The sequence below is a fragment of the Meleagris gallopavo genome, chromosome 1 (assembly GCF_905368555.1).
Source record: "Meleagris gallopavo chromosome 1, MGAL_WU_HG_1.1, whole genome shotgun sequence".
In the NCBI taxonomy this organism is placed as follows: domain Eukaryota; kingdom Metazoa; phylum Chordata; class Aves; order Galliformes; family Phasianidae; genus Meleagris; species Meleagris gallopavo.
In genome coordinates this window covers 126,980,763-127,005,708 of record NC_139404.1, presented here as the reverse complement: position 1 = coordinate 127,005,708, position 24,946 = coordinate 126,980,763, and the positions used below count along the sequence as shown (strand labels likewise).

At 42.3% G+C, this 24,946-nt stretch overlaps 3 protein-coding genes across 3 annotated transcripts in view; 1 reads left to right on the top strand and 2 right to left on the bottom strand.

The window, feature by feature from the left end:
• Window positions 1-1,693: 1,693 nt before the first annotated feature.
• On the top strand, window positions 1,694-15,385 carry LOC104916158 (granulocyte-macrophage colony-stimulating factor receptor subunit alpha-like). Its single transcript, XM_085213121.1, has 11 exons — window positions 1,694-1,791; window positions 1,955-2,088; window positions 3,237-3,357; window positions 5,614-5,743; window positions 5,848-6,023; window positions 6,772-6,911; window positions 9,923-9,961; window positions 10,820-10,952; window positions 11,737-11,830; window positions 12,411-12,492; window positions 13,904-15,385. The coding sequence occupies exons 1-11, from the start codon at window positions 1,704-1,706 to the stop codon at window positions 13,970-13,972; spliced, it is 1,206 nt and encodes a 401-aa protein (XP_085069247.1). The 5' UTR covers window positions 1,694-1,703; the 3' UTR covers window positions 13,973-15,385.
• Window positions 15,386-16,494: 1,109 nt separating this feature from the next.
• Window positions 16,495-20,127, bottom strand: SLC25A6 (solute carrier family 25 member 6). The gene is made up of 4 exons (XM_085213203.1): window positions 19,934-20,127; window positions 18,503-18,989; window positions 17,617-17,757; window positions 16,495-17,160 (listed from the first exon to the last, which is right to left on the bottom strand). Exons 1-4 carry the CDS (start codon window positions 20,042-20,044, stop codon window positions 17,003-17,005), a joined length of 897 nt encoding a protein of 298 aa, XP_085069329.1. The 5' UTR covers window positions 20,045-20,127; the 3' UTR covers window positions 16,495-17,002.
• Window positions 19,930-24,946, bottom strand: part of ASMTL (acetylserotonin O-methyltransferase like) — a 29,680-nt gene continuing 24,663 nt past the window's right edge. Inside the window, exon 13 of the mRNA XM_085213102.1 lies at window positions 19,930-23,822. Coding sequence (XP_085069228.1) covers window positions 23,608-23,822 — 215 coding nt within the window. The 3' untranslated portion in view covers window positions 19,930-23,607. The remainder of the gene's footprint in view (window positions 23,823-24,946) is intronic.

Sequence of the window (24,946 nt, the reverse complement as noted above, 5' to 3'; positions counted from 1 at the left end):
CTTGATTTGCGAAATACAAATCAAATACATATCACAAAACTCATTAAGAATCTATCTAAAATTATTTTATATTTCTGTGAGCTTTCTGAGAAGTTGGATATTTCTTCCTCAGTGAATGAGTGATGTTATGAAGTGACATAAGTCCAAGTTTAATAAGAAATAAGAAAATTTACATAGGTGCTTAATAACAAAAAAAAAACCTCATATGTCTCCACAGACATACATATGTAGGTAGGTTGAAATATTATTGACAATTATTGCATTTTACTCACCAAGCAACAGAAACACGTGTACAGTGTAATGCACAGAGACATCAGTTCAGCTTAATGTGTGTGGTGGGCACAAGAGGTGTAACTAGCACTGCACTGCATGTCTCTACACAACATTCCATTGTTGCCTACACAGTTGGCACTTGAGTTAAGCTCAATGAATTCATGAAAAATGTTATTAAAAATCACATAATAACAATAAAGTTTATAATTTTCTGGGACCACACTACTAGCTGTCCAGGGCTGCATGTGGCCCATGGGTCGTGGGGTGGACAAGTCTCCTTCAAACACTATTGATGTTTTTCTACATGAACATTTGAAATCAGCCTCAAATTCTTTTCAAGCAAAACTGTACATTTGCCAGAGCTAAGAAAAGTAGGTCAATATTTAATTCCAGCCAAGACCTGGCAGATATTGAGATTTTTCTCCTCCTGCTTTGCGTGAACAAGTCAGAGCTCATGGTGTTTTCCATGCATTGCTAAGATACTAACAGGAGGAGAAACAAGCTTTGAACTTGGTGCTGACGCTTGGTTTAACAGAGCACTCCTGGAGAAGTGAGTCACCCACAGCCTGACAGAGCCGAAAACCAAACTGCCCACTTCCCAAAAGATGCCTTCACCAAAGAATTGAAGCCAAGCTAGGTGGTCATTCTGCAGCAGAAACTGGAGCACCACATGACATGGCAGTGGCACAGGCTGTTAAGGAAGGTAGCAGAGTCACTATGCCTGTAGGTGTTCAAGAACCATGTGGATGTGGCACTGAGGGACGTGATCACTGGGCATGATGGGGGTGGATTGGGGTTGGACTTGATGATCTGAGAAGTCTTTCCAACCTTAATCATTCATTCTATATTATCCTGGAGATGTTCAGGAAACATATGGATGTGGTACTGAGGGGTGTGGTTAGTAAGCATGGTGGGAATGGGGCAATGGTTGATCAAGATGATCTTAGAGGTCTTTTTCAATCTTAATGATTCTGTGACTCTTTGATTCTATTGTAAAATTGGCAGGGCTGTTAACAGGATCAGAAAGCAAGAACACTGAGCTTTTTGATTGGTTAGGACAAATACCAGAAAGAATATAAAGAACAGCAGTCCTAAGTCATGGTCCCTGTACTGTCAGCGAATGGATGTGTAGTAACGAGAGTTAGTGGCCTCTCAATCTCAAACTGCTGTCTTGCAGTAGATAATAGTATAATAGTGAGCTTACTCAGATCTTTTAAAGAATAGATGCCTACCAGAAATGCGGAAGCACAGTTCAGCTTTTCTGAAGAATATGTTCTAGGGGTGAATTAAACAGCTTTTTTTTTGCTCTTGTCATGAAGAAAATGAAGATTTGGAGCAAAAAATGCACTTTGATGTAATTTTCTTTTGTTTAAATTTTTATTTTCTTTTTGCCCCTGAAGGCTTCATTGTATCTTTACAGAGAAGAAAAGATGTTTGACGCTCTTGGACTCACATGCATGATTTGTTGGTGCATGATGCTATTTTGTCCTTTACATGCTGACCTTCAGTGTATGGGGTGTAAGTATATTTTTATGTAGTCTGAGGAACGGTGTTTAATTCCTCATTATTAGAGTTATTTGAAATTAAGCTGGTAATAGTGAATTTAGGTCTGAAATATACTATACTCTCTAACAATAGCAGCACCATATTCTAATTTGAACTTATCCTGTAACCATTTCAGCGGGGACACAAGAATCGCCTATCTCAAACTTGACATTGAATCGGAGAAGAATGGAGCTGTCCTGGCAAAGCAGCAAGAACTTCTCCAGTTACAAGTGTACCATGGCTGCAAACTTAAAACACAGAGAAATGAAGGTAAACATTCTGTTCATTGAGATAATTTATTGCACTTTTTTTGCTTAGCTCTTACAGATTTCATTTACCTTGAAAAAAATTGCATCAGTTGGCTTTAAAATCTGTGACTGTTTGCAGTCTACATCTTGATCTATGAAAAGCTATTGCTGATGCCAAAGTGTATTTGATATGAAAGAAGCTTCCCAAAAGAAGCACAGAAATTAGGTTCAGTCACCCAAGAGAAAAGGTGATAGCCTGAACTGCAGCTGTGCTGAAGCATGAATGGGAATGTAGCTGCAGGAAAAAAAGGGATGTGAGACTAAGAGAGACATCTGGAGAATTTAGAGGGGCACAGATCCTTCAGCTGAAAAGTGGATATTCCAAATGATGTAATGGATTTTCAGTGTTTCAAGTTCTTCACCTATTTCTCAGTAAACTGGAATGAGCCTCTAGGACACATTTTGTTATAAGCTCATGCTATCCTAACAGAAAAGTTGAGGAGACTGTTGCGGAGAGGAGGAGACAGAGAGACAGCTTATTTAGAACAGCAAAGCAGAAGCTTAATTGGAAATATGTACTACAATAATACACCATGCTGTCACTGAAGATTTTAAATTTAATGCCATAGATATCTTTCTTAACCCCGTGGAGATCAGATGAAGATTTTTGTTTAACTGGGATCCTCTGATTTAATTTCATTTTGATTCTCCTGTTGATTCTGCATCTTCTCTTATGTCTTTGGGTTAATATTAGCCTTCCTTAATTGTCACATGATGGTGTAGAAATCTCTTTGTGTAGTTGTGCTTTCAATTACTCAGTTTCATTCTAGATTATCCTCAATTTGTAAAGAAGAGCATAAAACAGCCCCAGGCATTTGAGGCATTGAAACAGGCTGCCCAGGGAGGTGGTGGAGTCACTGTCCCTGGAGGTGTTGAAGAACCGTGTGGATGTGGCACTGAGGGATGTGGTCAGTGAGCATGGTAGGGGTGGGTTGGGGTTGGGCTTGATGATCTAAGAAGTCTTTCCAACCTTAATCATTCTATGATTCTACATATACACACTAAATTTTGGCCATTGGAGTTACTGCTGACTGGTCCTTTCAAATCCAGCACTATCTAAAATAGCAGAGGAAAATCAGAGAAGCAAAATATGTACATGTTATTTTTCAGGTGAAGCGCAAATCATGCAGATTTGAAGTAGAAGATAGTGTGCCTCTGTACAGAGGAGCAGTCTTCACCGTTACAGTACCAAAGACAAACATCTCAAAAATTTGTCCATTTTTCCCTGAAGGTAATGCTTGTGGTTTTCTCCTTTTACAATCTTTTGAAGGTAAATAATACCATAGGAAATAGCTCCTTAAACAGTAGTTAAATACTATTTTTCTATTTAAAATGCTTGTCTTTTTGCAAGTTTGTTTAAGCCATTTGTTTTCTACTGACCATTCTGCAGTTCTGCATGAGAGGTGTTACAAAAAATATATCAATAATTGTATTATTCCTTTTCTAGCTAGGGCTCCAAATTGCTGCTAAATTGCAGTGGTTTCAGGGTAATTCAAGTAATTGTTCTGGCTGTTTGACTACTACAGACACTAGTGCTTCTGCAGCTGCATGTAGCTGGGTTATTTCAGACTTGGAAAAAATGATAAGATTAAGTAGTTTGTTTATCTTTTCTTAGGGACTCTACAGAGGAGACTTTTTCACAGTGCCCTAAAAAATACAACCCAGGGCACTGCCTTTTAAATGCTCTTCCCCATCTGCATCTCAGGTCCAGGCATGCAGGTTTCCCAAGGGGACTCCCATGTTTCTCTGAGGGAGGGAAGGGAAGGGCAGAGAGAAGAGAGAGAGGAGGGAGAGGAGAGGGAGAGGAAGAGGAGAGGGAGAGGGAGAGGGAGAGGGAGAGGGAGAGGGAGAGGGGGGAGGGAGAGGAAGAGGGAGAGGGAGAGGGAGAGGAGAGGAGAGGAGAGGAGAGGAGAGGAGAGGAGAGGAGAGGAGAGGAGAGGAGAGGAGAGGAGAGGAGAGGAGAGGAGAGAGGAGAGGAGAGGAGAGGAGAGGAGAGGAGAGGAGAGGAGAGGGAGGAGAGGAGAGGAGAGGGGAGGAGAGGGGAGGAGAGGAGAGGAGAGGACAGGAGAGAGAGAGAGAGGAGAGGAGAGGAGAGGAGAGGAGAGGAGAGGAGAGGAGAGAGGAGAGGAGAGGAGAGGAGAGGAGAGGAGAGGAGAGGAGAAGGGAGGGGAGAGGAGAGGGAGAGGGGAGGAGAGGGGAGGAGAGGGAGGAGGGAGGGAAGAGGAGGAGGAGAGGGAGAGGAGAGGGGAGGAGAGGAGGAGAGGAGGGAGGGAGGAGAGGAGAGGAGAGGAGAGGAAGAGGGAGAGAGAGGAGAGGAGAGGAGAGGAGAGGAGAGGAGAGGAGAGAAGGGGGAGGAGAGGAGAGGAGAGGAGAGGAGGAGAGAGAGAGAGGGAGGAGAGGGGAGGAGAGGGAGGAGAGGAGAGGAGAGGAGGGAGGAGAGGGAGGGGAGGAGAGGGGAGGGAGGAGGGAGAGGAGAGGGGAGGAGAGGGGGAGGAGAGGAGAGGAGAGGAGGAGGAGAGGAGAGGAGAGGAGAGGGAGAGGAGAGGAGAGGAGAGGAGAGGAGAGGAGAGGAGAGGAGAGGAGAGGAGAGGAGAGGAGAGGAGATTTGTTTGAAGGGACCCACAAAAATCAAATTCCACTGCCTGACTACTTTACATCTAACTCTCAGCCTCTGCTCATAGGACATGCCGCTAGCCTTCTTAGCTTTGGTGCCCTCCTCTGGGCACTTCCAAGTTTCTGAAAGTCCAAGTTATGTTGTGGAGCCCATAACTGCATGCAAAATTTGAGATGAAGCCACACCAGCGCTAAACACAGAAGGATAATCACCTCTTTTGACCAGCTGGCCATGCTGTGTTTAATGTACCTCACAGTGCGATTTGCCCTCTTGGCTCCCAGAGCATACTGCTGGCTCATGCTGAGATGCTGTCACCAGAGCCCACATGACCCTCCCTGCTGAGCTGCTCTCTGGCCACTCCTCTCCCAGTTTTGCCTGTGTCTGGCATTGCTCTGTATCTGATGCAGCACACAACATTTACCTTTATTGAACTTCATGCCACTGATGATTTGGCCAACACTCCAAAGTATCTAGATCCCCCTGCATGGCCTTTTGTCCTCCAGGGAATCAGCAGCATCTCACAGTTCAGTATTGTGAGCAAATCTGCTGAGGAGACTTTCCACTCCAGCTTCCAGAACACTGATAAAAACGTTGAACAGAACTGTCACTAGAATTGAGGGACCACTGCCAATGAATGGCTGTCAGCCAGAGGTAGCCCATTCACTACAACCATTTGAACTCTGCTGTTGAGCTCTCCCAGTTTAGTATGAACTTGTTTACCTCATGGCTGGACAATTAGTCCAGAATGATGTCATGAGGGACAGTACCAAAAGCCTTACCGAAATCCAGAAAGGTTACGTCTGCTGCCATGATTCTCCAGCATGGAGAAGTCCACACATTTTTTCTTCATAATGGACATTGCTGTGTTTGCAGGCATTAATGGGTCAGCCATTGAGAACTTCTCCTGTGTGATTTATGACATTTCCCTCATGAATTGCACTTGGCATGCAGGCAGGAATGCTCCAGGAGATACCCAATATTTTCTCTACTGGCAGAACTCAAGGTGAGTAGGTCTTCTTGAGTTTTGGGTAGTCTGAATTCTCAACACATCACTATGCCTACATTTAACTAAAACCCCTTGTTATATATCCATTATGTTACCTATAGAAATGATGACCAGACAGAATGTGAACTTTACATGAAAGATGAAAATGACAGAAACATGGGATGTAAATTCCAAAATGTGACAATTAAAGATAAAACTACTTATTTCCTGGTAAATGGATCCCACAAAGCCTTCCTGATCCAGTTTTATGATAATTATACAAAACTATACACAATTGGTAAGTAGACAATTTATTACTGCTGTACCAAAAGGAAAAAAAAAAAAAAAAAAAAAAAAAAAAAAAGCCAGGAATTTTTCTCTGAAGGAAAAAAAGAAAGAGAATAAAACAACATGTGTGCAGCTGTTATAGGACTCTATACAGTAATACAAACTTGATTCCAGACAGCTGAAAAGATAGCATTCCTGAAATTAACTAAAATGAACAAAGGCAGAGTGCCTGAAATTGCAGCTTGGGGAACAATGTGAACAATTCCTTGGGACTCAAGAAGTGAGAAACAACTGTGAAAAATGTTTTGAGGGCAGCTTTCCTGTGGGCTCATTTCTCCACCTCAGCAATTCCACATCTCTATGAGAGCCGCAAGGACATTGTGCCCTAAAAACCAGAGGGAGGATTCAACTGGCAAATTAAGACTGTATTAACTAAATAAGTGAGTACCCACAAGCTTAATTTCTGATAGAGATTTGGGGCAGGATCCAGTTGCCAAAAACCATGCCTCTAGTGCCATTTGAGACACTTTCAGACATCCAGAAGTTTTGTAGACGTAGGTCAGATGTTCAATAGTTGTAGCATCGTAGTCTCTAGTTTTCATACTGTGTTTTACCTGTATTTAGCAGATAGATAACATTTCTTTCTACCATCAGCATACAGCTGAATTAGTTGCCTCAGCTTCACATATATTTTGCTAAGAACATGTGAGTTGTAGTTGATTATTGATCATGTCTATGTGAATTTCATTTCATTCCAGAAAGACTCCCTCCTCCATTGAATGTCACAGCCAACTGTACTAGCAATCCAGGAGGTTGCATAATTACATGGCAACAACCCCTTCTAAGTCATGTGGAAAACGCAGATTGTTTTGAGTATGAAATAAACATACAAAACAAGGTAAAAACAATGTACTGGTTTGCATTTGGCACCATATCTAGCTAAACAACATGCAAATTCCTATTCTGGGTTTATTGACTTCTATTTGATAAGCTGTGGCATGTTCTACTGCTCCAGTCTTGCTGTTCTAGCTTACACTGCTTCTGACTTTTTTTCAAACTAATATATCATAGAATAAGAGAATCACAGATTCATAGAATGGTTTGGGTTGGAACGGGCCTCTAAAATGACCTAGTTCCAACCTCCCTTCTGTGGGCTGCTGCTCACTAAATCAGGCACTGGTGAGTGGAGGTACCAGGGATACCCACGTGGTGACAGCAGCTAAGACACATTCTGGAGGGGCCATCTGAGGCTAGGGAAAATACTACAAAGCAGCTGTAAGGGGCACTACAAGGCTAAGTGAAGGCAGCTCAGTAACACCTACCTTGTCCACAGCAGACCAATGACTTCCATCCATGTCCTAGATCGAGAAAGCTCGTCTGACAGTGAATAATGGGGAAATACTAATCTTTATAATGCATTATACACAACAGGTTTATTTTCTGAAATGAGACATTCCTTCCAATAACATTCTCTTTTTCATAATGCCAGCTGTCCTACTGACATTACATGTAAATGTTTCCTGGATCCCATCTTTTCTGGAATCCTTACCACAACCACTGCTGGTGATACTGCTTGCTAATTTTTACACCTATGCACTTCATCTTAAATATTTCAAAATGTTCAGGTTCTTCAGTCCATGTTAATGCTTTTTTTTTGTTGTTGTTAATTAAATTTTGATTGCATTGAATGTGTAAGTAAATATTCACAGTGATTTTGAATATGAATCACTCTAATGTCAAGGTGGGAGATGGACTCTTCTTCCAGTTGACTAGCGATAGGACAAAAGGGCATAGCATAAAGTTGTGCCAGGGGAGGTTCAGTTTGGATATTAGGAAAAATTTCTTCTCCAAAAGAGTGGTCAGCTGCTGGAATAGGCTGTCCAGGGAGGTGGTTGTATCACTGGAGGTGTTCAAGGAATGTTTAGATCAGAAAATCATAGAGTCACAGAATGGCTTGGGTTGAAAGGGACCCCAAGTATCATCAAGTTCCAACCACCCTGCCATAGGCAGGGCCACCATCTTCCATATCTTATACTAGACAGGTTGCTCAGGGCTCCATCCAACCTGGTCATGAACACCTCCGTGGATAGAGCATCCACAACCTCTTTGGGCAGCCTGTTCTAGGACCTCATCACTCTCTCTGTAAAGGACTTCCCTCTGACATCCAATCTAAGCCTTCCCTCCTTGAGCTTAAAACCATTCCCCCTTGTCCTATCACTATGTACCCTAGTAAAAAAGTTGATTCCTCTCCTTTATACAATCTCATTTTAAATACTGGAAGGCAGCAATGAGGTCTTATCATAGCCTTCTCTTCTCCAGGCTGAACAAGCCCAGATTCCTCAGCCTGTCTTAATAGGGGAGGTGCTCCAGCCCTCTGGACCTTCTCCAACAGCTCTACATCTTTCCTGTAGTAGGGGCCCCAGACCTGGATGCAGTACTCCAGATGGGGCCTCATGAGGGCAGAATAGAGAAGGACAATCACCTCCCCATCCCTGTTGGCCACTCCCCTTCTGATGGAGCCCCAGATACCACTGGCCTCTCTAGCTACAAGAGCACACTGCTGGCTCAGGTTCAGTTTTTCATCCACTAGAACCCTCAGATCCTTCTTCTCTGCAGGACTACTCCCAAGGAGTTCTTCTCCCAGTCCATGTACATATCTGGGATTACTCCAACCCAAGTGCAAAACCTTGCACTTTGCTATGTTGAACCTCATGAGGTTCACCTAGGCCCACCTTTCAAGTTTGTCAAGGTCCCTCTGAATGGCATCCTTTCCTTTTAACATGTCAATTGCACCACTCAGCTTGGTGTCATTGGCAAACTTGTGGAGGGTGCACTTAAGCTCATTATTGATGCCACTGATGAAAATGTTGAAGAGCACCTGGGGGACACCACTTGTCACCAGCCTCCACCTGGACATAGTGCCATTCACCACAACCCTTTGGTTGTGACCATCCAACCAATTCCTTATCCACCAAAAAGTCTACCCCTCAAATCCATATCTCTCCAATTTAGAGATAAGGATGTGATGTGGGACCATGTCAAAGGCCTTGCATAACTCCATGTAAATGACACTGGTCACCTTCCTTTTGTCCATCAAGGCCATCATTCCATCATAGAAGGCCACCAGATTGGTCATGCATGACCTTCCCTTGGTAAAGCCGTGCTGGCTATTTTGGATCACCTGCTTATCCCTCATATGCCTTCTATGTTGTACTAAGGGACATGGTTTCATGGGGAAATATTGGTGGTAGGTAGATGGTTGGACTGGATGATCTTGGAGGTCTTTTCCAACATTAATATTCTATGTCCATCAGAGTTCAACTTGAAGGAAATAAATTTGTGGCTCATGTCAGTTTTGTGCTCTGTGTTATCAACCTATTGCAAAGTTATAGCCTACAATACTGCTACTTTAGAGGATTTTTTTTTCTTGGATAATTCAGATATACACCTGTTGGATGGGAGTGTGCATCGTATAGAGGCAAATACAGCTCACAGCCACTGACATAATTTATTTTCTTCCTTTTCTAAAACCACAGAATCACAGAATGGCCAGGGTTGGAAGGAACTTCAAGGATCATGCCTTTGCCACATACAGGGCCACCAACCTCCCCATTTAATACTAGACCTCGCTGCCCAGGGCTCCATCCAATCTAGTCTTGAACACCTCCAGGGACGGGGCATCCACAACCTCTCTGGGCAGCCTGTTTCAGCACTTCACCAAAATGAAACAGAGGAAGACAAAACTCTGAATAAAGTGTTATATTCTGGGATATTACTGGGGTAGAATCTCCATTTGTATTTCACTTATAATTTTAAAGTGAGAAACAGAGAAAAATAGAGGGGGAAATATATGATTATTTGACAAGAAAACAAACAAACAAAAAAATTGAGTTTGTCTTTGTTTTGCAGGACAAGATCCCAGAAGAGAAAAAAGATCCTCCCTTAATCGTAACTATTCTTATTTCAACAAATTTGTTCTTTTGCCTGTTTATCATGTAAATCACTGTAATATAGAATATAGCTGTCTCTGGAACTGTAGCTTTTCCATCAACAAAAGAAATTAGGAATATATTTTCCCATGGCAGCATCATGTGTCTTAATATTTCCCTTTTGGATGGGAACAGGGAGAACTTTCCTTGCATTTCAGAAAAGGTCACACTTTCCATTAATTTCACAAATAGATTTTAAGAGAGTTGTTGGCTTTTTTTCTTCTTCAATAAAAATTGGAAATATTCTTTTCATTGTGTCTTTTTCTGGACAAATAACACTGTAGTTCAGGACAGAGAGATGGGAGGAACATTGAGATCTTCAAAATGAATGAAACCCTTGCAAATGGGCAGTTCTCAGCCTTGCAAGCATCGTCGACTGCCTCCAGGCTCTGCATAAAGCACCACAAGGCCTGACAATCCATACCTGGTGTTGGATTATCTCAAAGGCATCAACTCTATTTGACAAAAAGAGACTCTATTCAGGGAAGTCTTTGCATGATTTGCTTCTCCAGTTTCAGCTTTCTGTCCTGTTTTATATTTGTTAGGGTATATACATGACAAAGAAAACAAGATATCCTTAACAGAAAAAATTTAAGTAGCAACAAATTCCAAAAAACATCTTTAAATTCCAAAAGTCAGTGGTAGGATGAACTAATGGGTAACAAGGTTTAACATTTGGGGGAAAGATCATCTAACCCTTTACCTGCAAAGTCATAAAAATAAGTTTCATTTGCAGAATTTGTATCAGGAAATTATAACTCAAATTTTATTAATAGTTGCCGATGGAGTGAATTACAGCTTCTAACTCTGATTGCAGGTAGCTGAAAACAAATATGAATTCAAAAGTTACAACGCAGAAAAAAAAAGCATTCTGAAAATCAGAGCACGTGGAAAAAGAAGATGTTCTGTAAACAGAAAGTGGGGGGAATGGAGTGACCTTATAGAGTTCGGTAAGACTGAAATATTCTGTAATCTAGGGTGGGTTTGGGGATTTTTTCTGTATTAATGTGTTTGCAAACTCTTCTCTCTCACGCTCACAGACTGGAGTAAAATCTTAATTCTCACTCAGTGACATGGAAGGAGCAGGGTAAAAATTATTAATGTAGATGAAGCGCTCACATCCTATGGCAACAGATGCTGGTGGCCCATGAGTAACTGCAGCTGTGACTCAGACAGGAGGATCACAGGAAGGTGTACCCAAACTGTTTTCTGTCAGAAGTTCTGAAAGTCCTCTTAAATCTTCAAATTCATAGAATCATAGAATGGCCTGGATTGAAAAGAACCACAATGATCATCTAGTTTCAACCCCCTGCTATGTGCAGGGTCGCCAACCACCAGACCAGGCTGCCCAGGGCCACATCCAGCCTGGCCTTGAATGCCTCCAGGGATGGGGCATCCACAACCTCCTTGGGCAACCTGTTCAGTGCTTCACCATGCTCAAATTCCTCTTCTTCCTTCTGAATCTTCCTATTCCCTCCTTGTTTGACATTCCTTTAACAGTCCCACCTCTAACCTGACTTTTCATTTCGTTTCTCCTCATTGTCTGGATTTTTTATTTTTCTCCGCAGTTTAAACGTTCAGAATGTTCCAAGGTACATTAAATGCACCTGAACTTTTGAACAAAGTTCTGTAAGATGCCAAGTGGAAATCCTTTGGATGACTCAAGAAGTTCAGGTGCAATTGGAGCTAAAGCTTTCTGGCAGACCGCTGACATTTCTCTCTTATATGTTTCAGGTGGAGAGAAAGATTACTTTATTTCTGTGATTTTACTTCTGATAGCACTCGGAACAATCCTAGTGACGCTGCTCCATTATTGCCTTTGCAAGAGGTAAACCAACCTTCTTAATGCAGGAATTCTGATGAAACATCACTCCTACCTGCACAACCTTGCAGAATCTGATCAATCTGATCAATGTAATTCAGGATTACCAGCAGGATGGTTTTGGATGGCAGTGTGGCACACTATGGGGAGACAAAGTGTTAGACTTAGTGAGTCGTTCCACCAGATCCTGAAGAAAAACATTTTTTGTCTTTATTTCAAAGCTTTTCACATTATTTTAAAATTACTGACTTCACACAGTACCAGAATTGAGAACAGGGAATTGAGACAGATGAATGCGTCCTTACTTTGATCAAACTTCTTGTTTAGTGGTAGAGGATATTTGTGTCAGGTGGGTTATTTTAAGTCTTGCTTAATAAATCATTTATTGTAACTTCAGTCACAAAGTAAGCTGAGTTACCCAATGGAGCAGTGTAAAAATAGTTAACCCTCAGCCAACATTCAGAGCCTTTTCCTTCCTCTCATTTAGCGATCTATAAGGCAATAAATAGCACTCTTAAGGTTTAACACAGAATTTGCTGTGTTGCACCACTAGCATTTTATTTACAATCCCATTTTCTATCCAAAGGTATTGCAGTTCAAAAAGAATATTTCCTCCTATCCCACAACCAAGAGGCAAATTTGATGTGCCAGCTGAGGAAGATATCCAGGTACGTACATCTGTTCAATCAGATTGGCTAACTGTAACCTACCATAAGCTGCAGGCATGAAGAATTGCTGCGTAAACATGAGATCCATATTAGGTCCATTAAAAACTGATTTGGTCTTGTGCAAAGTTAGTTGTGTCCTACGTAACTGCTGAGTATAGCAGTTATCTTCTGTGTATTCTCAGCCATATTTTACAGTTAAAATTGACAGACTGGTAATTTTTGGAGAAGGCTGTGGGGAGACCTCATTGTGGCCTTCTAATACGTGAAAGGAGACAATAAACAGGAGAGGGAATGACCGTCTACTTGGGTGAATAGTGATAGGACAATGGGAAATGCCTTTAAACTGAGACAGAGGAGTTTTAGGTTAGATATTAGGAGGAGGTTTTTCACACAGATGGTGGTGACACACTGGAGCAGGTTGCCCAAGGAGGTTGTGGATGCCCCATCCCTGAAGGCATTCAAGGCCAGGCTGGATGTGGCTCTGGGCAGCCTGGTCTGGTGGTTGGTGACCCTGCACATAGCAGGGGATTGAAACTAGATGATCATTGTGGTCCTTTTCAACCCAGGCCATTCTATGATATGTTTCTATGATACACAAAGCAAGTAGATGTGGTTCTCCAACTGTTGCATGGGCACATTTGCAGGCAGCAGCTGACCAGCAATAACTGCCAGAGTTCAAGTGAAGTTCAATTTCATAAACACCAAGGCTGTGAAGATCATTTTCAGGTCTCTTACCTGTCTGACTCTCCTTTGTCTAATTCAGTCTTAAAAATGAATTTTATCTCCTTTCCCAGACCCAATTTATACTTGACCGCTGTAATTCTTCAAAATGGATCAAGTTAAAATGTGTTATCCAAGGAGTTTCTTCACTGAATAACAGGGCTATCCCTTCCTACTATTTAAATCCAGTACATTTATGAACTATTTTGAAATATACACATCCCTTTCCTGATTCTGCTTTCTGAAGCTTACATTTCATCATCTTGTCCCTACTTGCTCTCATGACCTTTCATATTTACTGTTTGTCCCATTTCTGAAGACATCCCTGATCGCTGAAAGATCTCATGACTTACAACCCTAAATGCACTGTACTGAGTTCATAGTTGCTTCTTTAAAGCTTATGTTAAACTACCGCTTGCTTTCCTTTTCAGATTTGGTTAGATCCTACCAACCAACTCGTTTCATTAGAAAATTTGTATTCCTACAATCATCCACTGTATTTCAGTGTTCTTTAACTTTTGGTCATCTTGCCCATCCCTTTCTTTGCAAACATTTCTTATGTATCAAAATAGTAAGACCAGGGTGCCTTTAGAACTGTGTATCTAATGTTTTTAAATGTTTTCTGTGAACACCAACAATTAACCTTTAGTTTATTGTATGTTAAAGGCTATTCTTTCCCCCCTCTTCTTAGACAGAGAATGTGCTTCTATCTCAAAAAAGTTGTACTGAGGAAATAACTGTGATTGAAGAGATGACCTAATCTTCCAGAAGGAAAACAGATTTGGATGCAACACAAAAAAATCACCCAACCTCCTAATAATTTCCAATTATTTACGGTGTTCTTCACAGCATGGACTAGAAACGAGCATCACCTATGAAACTATTTCACCACATTAAAAAAAAAAAAAAGTTTCTTTTCCTTTTGTTCAGAAGCAATGCCTGGCAACCAAGCTCCTCCAAAAACGCGTGCTGTGAAGATTTGCTTAAAAGTTGCTGAGATTCTTTTCACCATCTAAGACAAAGCCTTTCATCAACAACATAACAGAAATGTGGTATAATTTCTTCTGTTCATTGCTGGAGAAATTATTTCCTGAATTAGGAGTAGTGCTACAGAAAATCAAAATGCTATTTCCCCAACTTAACATTTTATATATATACACTCCAAGAATTTTCTGGAGCAGAAAGTAGCTAAAAGTTGCTTTCTGCCTTGTAACCCTGATACCAAACGTTTAAAATATGAACCTTATGCAAAAAAAAAAAAAAAAAAAAAAAAAAAAATCTTGCTAAAACTAACTAAGAGGGGCTGCCAGTCAGTCATTAATGAGCTCAGCATCTCCAACAACAGTGCAAATCTCTGCGATAACATCAATAGCATAGCTAAAGGCTTCAATAAATCCACTGTAACAATTACAAGACTTGGAATCAAATCTGTAAAACTAGGTTTTAAATAGTTCATCACACCAGTCTACTTCCTTCCAAGTGTGCAGGTCTTGTTTTCAAACCTATTAAAAATACAGCATTTTCTGTTAAACAAATTCCAAATCTTCCTGCTGAAAGTATTTTCCAAAGAACCACATTTCACCAATTAAGTGCTTCAATAAGGCAGAAAACAAATGCTTTTTTTAAAAGTCTCATTTATTGTTTGCCTCTTATGTTCCCACACTGCATAATCACATCAAAAAATGCTGCTGGATGACTAAGGGAAGCAACATACTAGAAAAATAAACACCAAGCAGTACATGCTGTAATGCACAGCAGAGGTAAGTTGCATTTCCACTTAAATAACAACCCACACTTGCATTGATTTATTTGCTTTCTTCTCCTGATTAACACCTAATTTTGTTGGAGGAGGGGCGGTGAAAAAAAAAAATATATCCCCTTTTCAAGGGCTGCTTGAGTTAACTGTCATGCTTGCTTCTTCCCCACAAAGTTCAGCCACCATGCACTCACAGTAAGGTTATATGAGGGACTCTATCATTGTATACCTACCTTTTAAGCCACTGATGTAGAAAATAAACCTATGAAATACACCTATATAGACAGACTCTTCCTCTGTCCCTTCCAATCAATAGAATTACAATTGAAACAGCAGCTTGATTGGAGAGGTCAGCATCAAGTGACCTGCCCACACCACAGGAGAGCTACCATTATCAAACAAGATTTAAAAAAAACCCAACAACAACAACAACAACAAAAAAAACCCACTTGCAGTAGGTACATAAAATTTGCCATTAGCCTGTGTACAAAGTAGCTATGTAATGTACTTACATTCATAGAAAGATGCTAAAAGCAGTGCTTGTGCCATGGAACATCACATTGGTGCAAAATCACCAGCCAAAGCCATGTTGCAAATTTAAATTATCTCATCTCGAATAGCAACCTCAGAAGGCACACAAAAAAACCTCAGATAGCTCAGTCAGCCTCCAGTGACTCATCACAATGACATTTTCACAAATACAGGACGAGTTGTAAGAATGTACTGAAAGATGAACACCTTGTTTTCATTTACTGGTCCCCCATCACATCTTTGCAGATTACAAAGTACAAAAGTAAGATTATGTACATACAAAGAGCACAGATGTAGTTTCTCGTACTGCTTTTCGAGATGTTTTTAGTCTTCTAGCAATCCTTAAAATTAGACATTCAGTCAATACTGAAGGCTGACTTATTTCTACCTTTATTTTACAGCTACACAGAACCACGCATATTCCCTGTTACATACCCATATCAACTTCACCTTTTAGAATGAATTTCGGATTTTTCCAAAGCTACTGGCCACTTCTAGAGATAAAAGCTTAAGTGGCATAATCAACACTTCCAAATAGCAGCAACAATACTCATTCAGAGGTTAAAAGCATTTAACCAGGTTCCTGGTTTTTTGCATGAACATCATGTGTTGCTTCCTATACTGATTTAAAAAAATAGATTCCATTTTAAGACTTTTGCCAGGAGCAAAAAGCATTCATTACTTCTTGACTGCGCTTGGGACTTTGGGTAATTGTAGTACTACAACAGAAAAACCCTCATTTTACATCATATGAAAAGCTGCAAATCAATTTCTAACAATCATGCAAAAAGCCACTTGCAGCAGCCCATCATACACTATTAGGCACAAAGAAGGGGAGTGGTTTCCATGAGTACAACCCATGCTTTTTTCCTCAAAGTTGTCACATTCAGTTTTTCTAAAATAAAAATCAAACACCCTGTTACAGTGCAGCGTAAGTGTATCAGAGGAACCATTATCAGAAACAAGTTTTCAAAGAAACGACACTTTCCCAAAGCTTTGATGTAATAATTTCAACACAGACAGAATAAGTATGTTTATTGTTTTACAGCAGAATGCCCCAATTTAAGAACATAATTGCTAGATGTTCAGCTGTGCAAAATGGTACATAGTGCTTCAGTACAAGTGGAAAAGAACATGATTTGTTAGCAAGTATTTTCAAATACAAATTTATGGTCCTAAAAGGATAGGACTTGAAACTGAGGACTGATCCATGGGCATACTTTTCTTTCTGCCTAAATTGGACCCAGTCACTTTGGACCCAGAACCACTGTCATTGATTTTTCATCACTGAAAAAATCACCACACTGAACTGCCAGATTCAGTGTCTTCATGCAGGTTACCGTGAAATGGATCAGTCCTTTATGTCAGTTTCCAGCCCCATCTACAAGTATCAGCTGGCTCTGATAAATAAAACTCACAGGAATTTCTTGAAGGTCAATGGTCCATAATGGTAGTTACTCTACAAGACCTGCTCAACTTGATTTCCAATTTTAGCTAGGCTGTTTAAATGACTTTCTTGAATTCATCATACAGCACGAGCACAAAAGCACCCCCCATGCCTCTAAGAACATTGGACCATGCACCCTTGAAGAACGCCTTTCCTCCCTCATCCCTTGCAATCTTCCGCCAGCAGTCAATCGTTCCAGAGTACATGATATCAGCTGTAGAGAAAGAGCAAAGAGGGATTTTTAACTTCTGTATTTCAGGTGACTCTAAAAATAACTGTTCTGCTTCCCCAGCTGCTTTATGCCCCATATCTCACTTTAACACACTATCAGTTCAGGCAACAGAAAAAAATCGTCCTGCCTGCTTACCTAGCTATTAAAAGTTATTCAAAATAAGAGTGTTAATTGCTCTTATGACAATTACGCTGTCAACTACTTGCTTTCACTTAATTTGTCACCACAAACAACCAATCCATTTACCCAATTTATAAAAACGAAACAAAAACTTCATCATAACTCTTCACAGACACAAGTTAGAAGCCTTATACTACTTGAATTGCCTCCTACTACTAGAACATAAGAGCACTTGAATCAGATTTACACAGTAAGAAATCATAAGCACTGAGGGATCACAATTAGCATCACTTAAATATTGACACGGTAACAGCCTACCTCCTTTGCGTCCTGACTGCATCATCATCCTACGCCGCACTGTGTCAAAAGGATAGGAAACCACACCAGCCACAGCAGTCACTGTCTGTGCAATCATCCAGCTGATAACAATGTGAGTATTTCTGGGATCTGGCAGCATGCCTGCAAAAAAGAAGCTCATTAGCTTTTTGGCTTGCAAATCCTCCTCCAATTCACAGCACAACAGCTACTTTACCACAAAAAACTACCACGAAGCACTGTAAAGCAATGCTTTAAGCTGCAACAAGACACTTAAAACACATTAAGCATACAGAAGCAACAGAGAAATAAATAGGAAACATGCAGCATTTCCTTGTCAGTAATCAGAATGCGTAACATTTAGGTACCAAGATCCTTTCAGACAGGCATAGGTAGTGTTCTAATTATTCTCTACTTGTTTATAGAAGTAAACATCATCAAATAAATCAGTTCCTATGAAGTTTATTAAGCTACACAGAGATCAATAAACTCTACATCCAGAAGCCAAGCTTAACCAACAAGCGCTTTACAGAAGAATAGCTCAAATTCTGCTAAATACACTTGAATTATTCTAACAGAACTACAAATACTCAGCAAGAAATTACAAACTTTAAGTGCTTGTACTCTGTTACCAAAACACATTACTTCCATTAGGAAAAAGTGTTGTGTTGTAAAGGCAAGTGTAACGGGAAAATTCTAAAGCAGCCTGAACCATCAATGCATGCTGAAGCTTTGCCTTTGAAGTGTTGCTCTCAGTGCAGTGCCACCCCTCTTCCACCACACTTACATAAGTATTAAAGTCAAAAACAGAAAACAATGCAGAAGAACAGGCAGAAGCAGGCAATACAGTTCTACAAACAAGCTTATCAATACCCTCTTGAAACGTTACCTTTTGCTGTATCATAGATTCCAAAGTAGGCAGCTCTATAGATGATGATGCCCTGGACAGAGACATTGAACCCTTGATACAAGCCACGCAGACCATCAGACTTGGTAATTTTGACTAGACAGTCCCCGAGACCAGAGAATTCTCTGTCTGCACCAGCTTTGCCGACATCAGCTGCCAAACGGGTTCTTGCAAAATCCAAGGGGTAGACAAAGCAGAGGGACGTGGCTCCAGCTGCACCACCAGAAGCCAGGTTGCCAGCAAAATACCTCCAGAACTGAGTGTGCTTGTCTACTCCTCCTAGGAACACCTGCTTATACTTATCCTTGAAGGCAAAGTTGAGAGCTTGAGTTGGGAAGTATCTGATGACATTTGCCAAATTTCCTCGCCAGAAAGACAGCACTCCTTGTTCCTTTGGGATGCGCACTACACAATCGATGATACCCTTGTACTGCTTATCGGCAGCAATTTGCTTACTTGCATGTTGCACCTGTGAATAAAAACATGCATTCTATAGAATCACAGAATGGCTCAGGTTGGAAATGACCTTAAACACCCTCTGGCTCCAACCCCTCAGCAATAGGCAGCACTGCTCTCCAATATGTTTTTGGCTCTATACCTCAGCCAGCCCTCACTGCAGCTGGGCCTGAGTCTGCTCTCAGCATTACGCAGAGAGCTGCTTGGCCTGATGGCCTACAGAGATAAGTCCATCACAGCAGTGAGCCTGCTGTAATAGAAGAAAACTCAATGCTCTGGGTCGCTCTGAGCCTTAAAACTATGATTTATTTTTTGTTTGTAACTTGGTAAAGTCAAAACACTGAACAAACTCAGAAATTAAAACCTTATCTTACACACAGACTAAAGGGTTGCATACAGAGCCTCCAGATAAGAGATAACTGCACACAGAACCACAAGGTTGGAAAGGACCTACAAGATCATCTTGTCCCAAACAACCCTAAGAACTAGCGAAGCTCTGCACAACCCTAAGAACCAGCGAAACGCCTCTCCAGCTTTCCCGCAGCTCAGGACCAGGCCCGCTACGAAGGTCACCTTGGGGCGCGGGGTCAGCCCGGGCCGCTCTCGCAGGCCCCGCCCTGCCGCCGGCTCCACGTGAAGGTCACCAAGATGGCGGCGCGCATGCGCGCTCCCGCCCCGCGCGAGGAAGTGACACCGGGAACCGCCCCCCCCAACCGCGCCCCGCCCCCGCCGCGCCCCGCATAGCGGAACCGGCTTCCCCGCCGCGCCGCGCGCCCCCCGCCCACGTGACCTCACCAACCGCCCCCTCGCGCGCGCGGCCTTTGTTCCGCGCGGGCGGCTGCCGCCCGCTGTCCCGCCAACTCGTACCCTCCGTGTCTCCTGAGGCCCTCAGGGCGGCCGCCGCCGGAGAAGGTCACGGCCGCCCTCGCTCCCGCCGGGCCCGGCCGCGCCGCTCACCTGCAGCAGGAGCTTGACCCGCTCGATGGGCGCTACCGCCGTCTTGCTGATGGCGGCGGCGACGCCGCCTGCCAGGAAGTCCTTGAGGAAGGAGATGGCCTGGTCCGCCATGTTCACTCCACAGCCACCGGTGAAGAAACGCCGCCACTGCTCGGGCAGAAAGGGCGGGCTCGCTGCCGCGCAACAGCTAAATGCCGGGCCCCGCCGGCCCCGCCCCCCAGCTCCTGATTGGTCGTGCCGCCGAGGGGGCGGGGCCTCGGCACCGGGTGGGCGGGGCCGGGTTGTGTCGGGGCGGTGGTTGCGGTCGTTGCCGTGCCCCTCCGGCGCCAGTGTTACGGCGCCGCGTCGCAGCGCCCGCGTCGCGCGGCAGCCTCGGCCGGAAGGCGCCGTCGGAGCCTTTGTGAAGGGCGAGAGGCCGCGCCTCCTCCCGGCCCGGGGAGCGGCACGGTGCCGTCCTCGGGAGGGACACTGCGGGACGCCATCGGCGTCAAAGAGCTTCAGCCTTGGCTTCCGGCAGGGAGAATGGGAACGTGCGATCCTCCGCTCACTGCTCGACCTCCGGTAGTGTGCGAAGCCCTTCCGCAGGCTGACAGCTGTCAGCGCGGTTTCGGCCCTACAGACGCACCGTCCGTCGGCAATTTCTGGCAGTGTTACGTGTGCTGAAAGCAAAATTGTACATCTCGTAGCCGAACTGGTGTCTGAAATTGTGCTAGCTGCCGGGCACGAGTTCTCATGCGCCTCTTGTAATTGCTTTTGCTTTTAATGGATGCTTCCTGTAAACGTTAATAAACCAAGCTTTTTTCTAAACAGATGACTACTCAATTACTAAATCACAGAGAGCAGCAACGCATGGGTCCAAAACCAGTTCACACGCACACATGTTGTGCAGGAGGTCAAAAAGAGCAACTCAGGCATGTTGTGAGAACAGGACGTGCCTGGTGTACTTCCACTTCATGGATTGTCACATGTCGCTGCACATTTTATTGCACGTGGAAAGATACGAAATAATTGTATGCTGCTTTATATTCTGATCTAGGATAGAGAGGTAGTGAAGTGACTCCCCTGCTGACCGACAGAAGGTCACACACGTGCTGCATGACAGGACCGCAGTCTGGATATGTGTAATGAAAGGCTGTATTGTGTTTTCTCAGACACACTTGTGGCTTAAAAAGTTGTTCTTCTTTGAGGGAAAAAAGCCTCATAAGTAAACGCTAATTCTCTCATAGTGCAATACCTTGTGCGTAATTATCTAGGCTGGCACTTTTTTTCTCTGTGAAGCTCTCTATTGATTAATAAAGAACTTTGTGCTTTGGGTGGCGTTGATTTGCAAAATGAAAGTGAAGTGCATTTGATACGTAACCATTCAGTCAATAGTTGTCCTATGCCATCCTGTTCACTTTGGGACCTCAGATGCATCTGACTGAGGCAGATCTCATTTTTTTCCTTAGCACCATTCATTTCTGCCTCTGTATTGCTTTGTTTTTGTCTTTCGCTGTTGTTTTTTCTCTTTGTTCTTTATCTAATGTCATATTCTATCCACTTTTTTTTTTAAGAGCTCACAAATTAAGTAGGGCTAAAGTGAAGAAGGAGAATGTTCTTAAACTAAACAAAATACCCCCACACCTCATCTCCAATTATAAATTAGATGAACTCCCCCCCAAAAAAAAGAAAAACAAGAGGTGAAACTTTTACGTAAACACCTTCTCCAGAAACCCCGCAGAATGCTGGGGAGTCTTTTCTAATGCTCTTGAGAAGGTTCTGCTTTAGTTCTTCCAAGCTTGACTTCACCACCAGGATAGTGCTGTTTCCTGACTTTGTTAAATAGTTAATGCTTACCTCCTAACAAAGTGCATGCCTAATGAGTTCTATACAATATCAGTGAGATAAGCAGCAGTCACATGCATCCCAGGTTACCTCAAACACCTTTACTTATCTGTGACGTATAACGTTACACGAATCATCTGGAGCAGAAGATTCTATTTGATTGGTTACGTAGCAACTGGCAAGACTAGAGCAAGATTCATCTCCTAGCACAAATGTTTTGAGTTAATTCCAAATATCCTTGTCCATTATGCCTACAAATTATCAGTACATAATCTATGGTCCCCAAAAGCAAAAAGTCAAGGGAATTCACTGAAAGCAAGAGGTCTTCTTCATCCTCTTTAGCAGAGATACCTAAGCAAGTGAAAACAGAGGAAGACTGGTTTCTGCTTTAGTGCAGCATTCTTCTGGTTATTCTGAATACTCCTCAGCACAAGTAGATATAATGCATTCTTGCAGAGGTTTATTTTTTTTTTTCACTCAGGTTTTGGAATTGCCTTTTAAGTTCTCATTGACTGAAAATGTTTTTTAATTAGAAAGTAGCTCTCAATCTTTTGCTAATAGTAAGCCTTATTGATTTGCTCTCACAGGTAGAAGACTGTACCACAATGGGCAAGTTTAGAAGAGGGAAGAGAGGGTAACCCACTGGTGATAAATTCAGTTTCACCAAGGCAATTCTAACTTTTATCACAGATTTCCACATACAATGAATAATGAAACATTTGTATATTAATGAATACTTGGTATCATGTCCATTCCAACACATCTTTGTAAATGAATGTAACCAGAAGAATCACGTTTCCTTAAGCAAATTGTTTCCATAGCCCCCAACATTCTGAGATTTACAAATGATGTGAGTAGGTCAGTGGAGAAAACATGAGCCCATAACTAACAACTACAGCAGTGTGACCATCTTGACTGAGTTACTAAGAAGACAGGCCCTACAGTCAAGGAGCACTGCAGTCAAGGAGAAAGGAGAAGAGAAGGCAGTCTGGGAGATAGTTCTGGATGTGTAAAAGGACAGAAGAGTTATGGTAGGCAGATGGGTGGCAGCTCTAGCATCTCAAACTAAACCTTGTCTCTATAAATGCAATAAGCCCAGCTTTTTGAAATACTGCTGTGCCCGGATAGTTTCTAACTGTGTAAATAGCAGAGACAGCTGTGGAACAATGAGAAGAAGAGGTGAGCAAAAAGGAGGAACTACTCCAAACTGTATTTGAAACATTTCCTTTTAGTCAAACAGTAAGCTGTGAAGTAGGAGACAGTGAATAGCAGGAGATAAATACCGAAGAAAAAAAGATGCAAAATATATGAAGAATACAAAAGAAGGAAAGCAAAATGCAAAGCTATAGGCAAGTAGTAGAGAGAAAATAGTAGAGAGAAAAAGGCAATGGCTTTTTTTTTTTTCTTACAGTACAAAGTGTAAAATAAAAACAGTATTAAAATGGCTGTGGTTGGAGTATTGAAACTGTACCTGCATTAACCTAATGAAACAGGACGAAGTGATGAGTTCTCGTCTAAAAGTTGGACTATTCAATTTCCTCCACTATGGAAAAACTGATTTCTCAGCAATGTCAATGTGTGGAGCTGCTAACAGCACGTTTCTGACTATATTACAGGTATCGTGTGACTACAATATCAGTGCCATCAAATCATACCAGAAGAATTGTTATTTTTGAACCTTGAAAGCTTCTCAAGTTCAAAATAAATGCGATCAATTGCTTCCCCTTTTTAAATGCAACTTCAAAATACAGACAAAGCATATGTTGTTTACACTATTGGGAAACAGAATATATTTGTATAATTACAAAACATCAAGTATAATCCAGATTCTATGACTAAATCTTTTTTTCCTATACCTTAATGCAGAGAACAACATCTAACAAATTTCCCGTCAGTTTGATTTTGACTTTAGAGAATCCATGTTGTTCCAGTAAACCTCGATATTCAGAGCCACTTCTTTCCTTTCCCTCTGTCTGCACAAGCATGTTCAAAGACTGAAGCAAAGCTGCGCTCCTGTTCTTCTTCTCATCATCCAATACCATCTCAGCCAGCAAAATCCCACAGCCTAATATAAAAAACAAATGCATACAACAGTACTAATCAACTATCAACCAGACAATTTCTGCTAAATTGCGCCAAGGGGACAAACAGTGGATGGCAAGCATTATAGAAGACACAAAGCAGCCAGTTTTTTTTTTTTTTTCCTTTGTTTGGTTTTTATATGATATTTCTGGTAGGAGTGATCAATGGTTGATGGCAGAACTCAAATAGTTTGTTCACGCACAGCCTCTTCTTCCATCTTCAGACCCATGAATGGGACAGGGAAGACATGAATGAGGGGTCGGCCGATAAAGCAAGTGCTATTTTACTTACTGTCTCTGAGACTGGCATTTTATGTGGTAGTTGTTTCTCTTTGCACAGTAGAGGTAAGGACCACCAACTCAGATCAAAATGGCTGCAATGATCTTACTATTAAGTGCTACACAACATTAGAATTTTTGTTCTGACCCTGAACACAATCCCCTTTGTCATTCCAACCAGCACATCTCAGACATTTAGCAAACAATGAAGAATACAATTAAACATACCACACCTCAATGCATGCAGTTTTGAGAATCACAATACAAGGACATAAAACTATCAGAAGGCATCCAAAGGAGGGCTACAAAGACAGTAAAGGGTGTGGAGGGCAAGGCATATGAGGGAAAGCTGAGGCCCTTCGGTGTGCTCAGTGCAGAGCAGAGGAGCTGAGGGAGGCCTGATGGCGGCTGCAGCTCCTCACAGGGAGCGGAGGGGCAGCACTGAGCTCTGCTCTGTGTGACAGCGACAGGGCCTGAGGGAACGGCATGGAGCTGTCAGGGGAGGGGCAGCTGGGGGTTAGGGAAAGGGGCTGCACTACAGGGCGATGGGCATGGAACAGGATGCCCAGGGCTGTAGACATGGGCCTGACTGCTGGAGCTCAGGGAGTGTCATGACACCACTCTCAAACGCAGGGTTTGAATATTGGGTGGTCCTGCGTGTAGCCAGAAGTTGGACTTGAAGAGCTTCATAGATCACTTCCAACTCAGAATATTCAGTGATTCTACAATAAGACTGCAGCCTCTTAGAAAAAAGATTAAGACTTTAGGATAATATTGCTAGCTGAGACCTCTATGTTACTATCAGGTGTCATAGAAGTCCTTCTGAAAG

Bases quoted from the DNA above. Each gene is read 5' to 3' on its own strand.
- LOC104916158 (XM_085213121.1), top strand. From the start codon at position 1,704: ATGTTTGACGCTCTTGGACTCACATGCATGATTTGTTGGTGCATGATG. The intron at 6,912-9,922 runs GTAAAAACAATG...TTTGTTTTGCAG, and splicing joins AAATAAACATACAAAACAAG to GACAAGATCCCAGAAGAGAA. The intron at 9,962-10,819 runs GTAACTATTCTT...CTCTGATTGCAG, and splicing joins AAAAAGATCCTCCCTTAATC to GTAGCTGAAAACAAATATGA.
- SLC25A6 (XM_085213203.1), bottom strand. From the start codon at position 20,044: ATGGCGGACCAGGCCATCTCCTTCCTCAAGGACTTCCTGGCAGGCGGC. The intron at 18,990-19,933 runs GTGAGCGGCGCG...TTTTATTCACAG, and splicing joins GGGTCAAGCTCCTGCTGCAG to GTGCAACATGCAAGTAAGCA. The intron at 17,758-18,502 runs GTAACGTTTCAA...TCTTTTTTGCAG, and splicing joins AATCTATGATACAGCAAAAG to GCATGCTGCCAGATCCCAGA.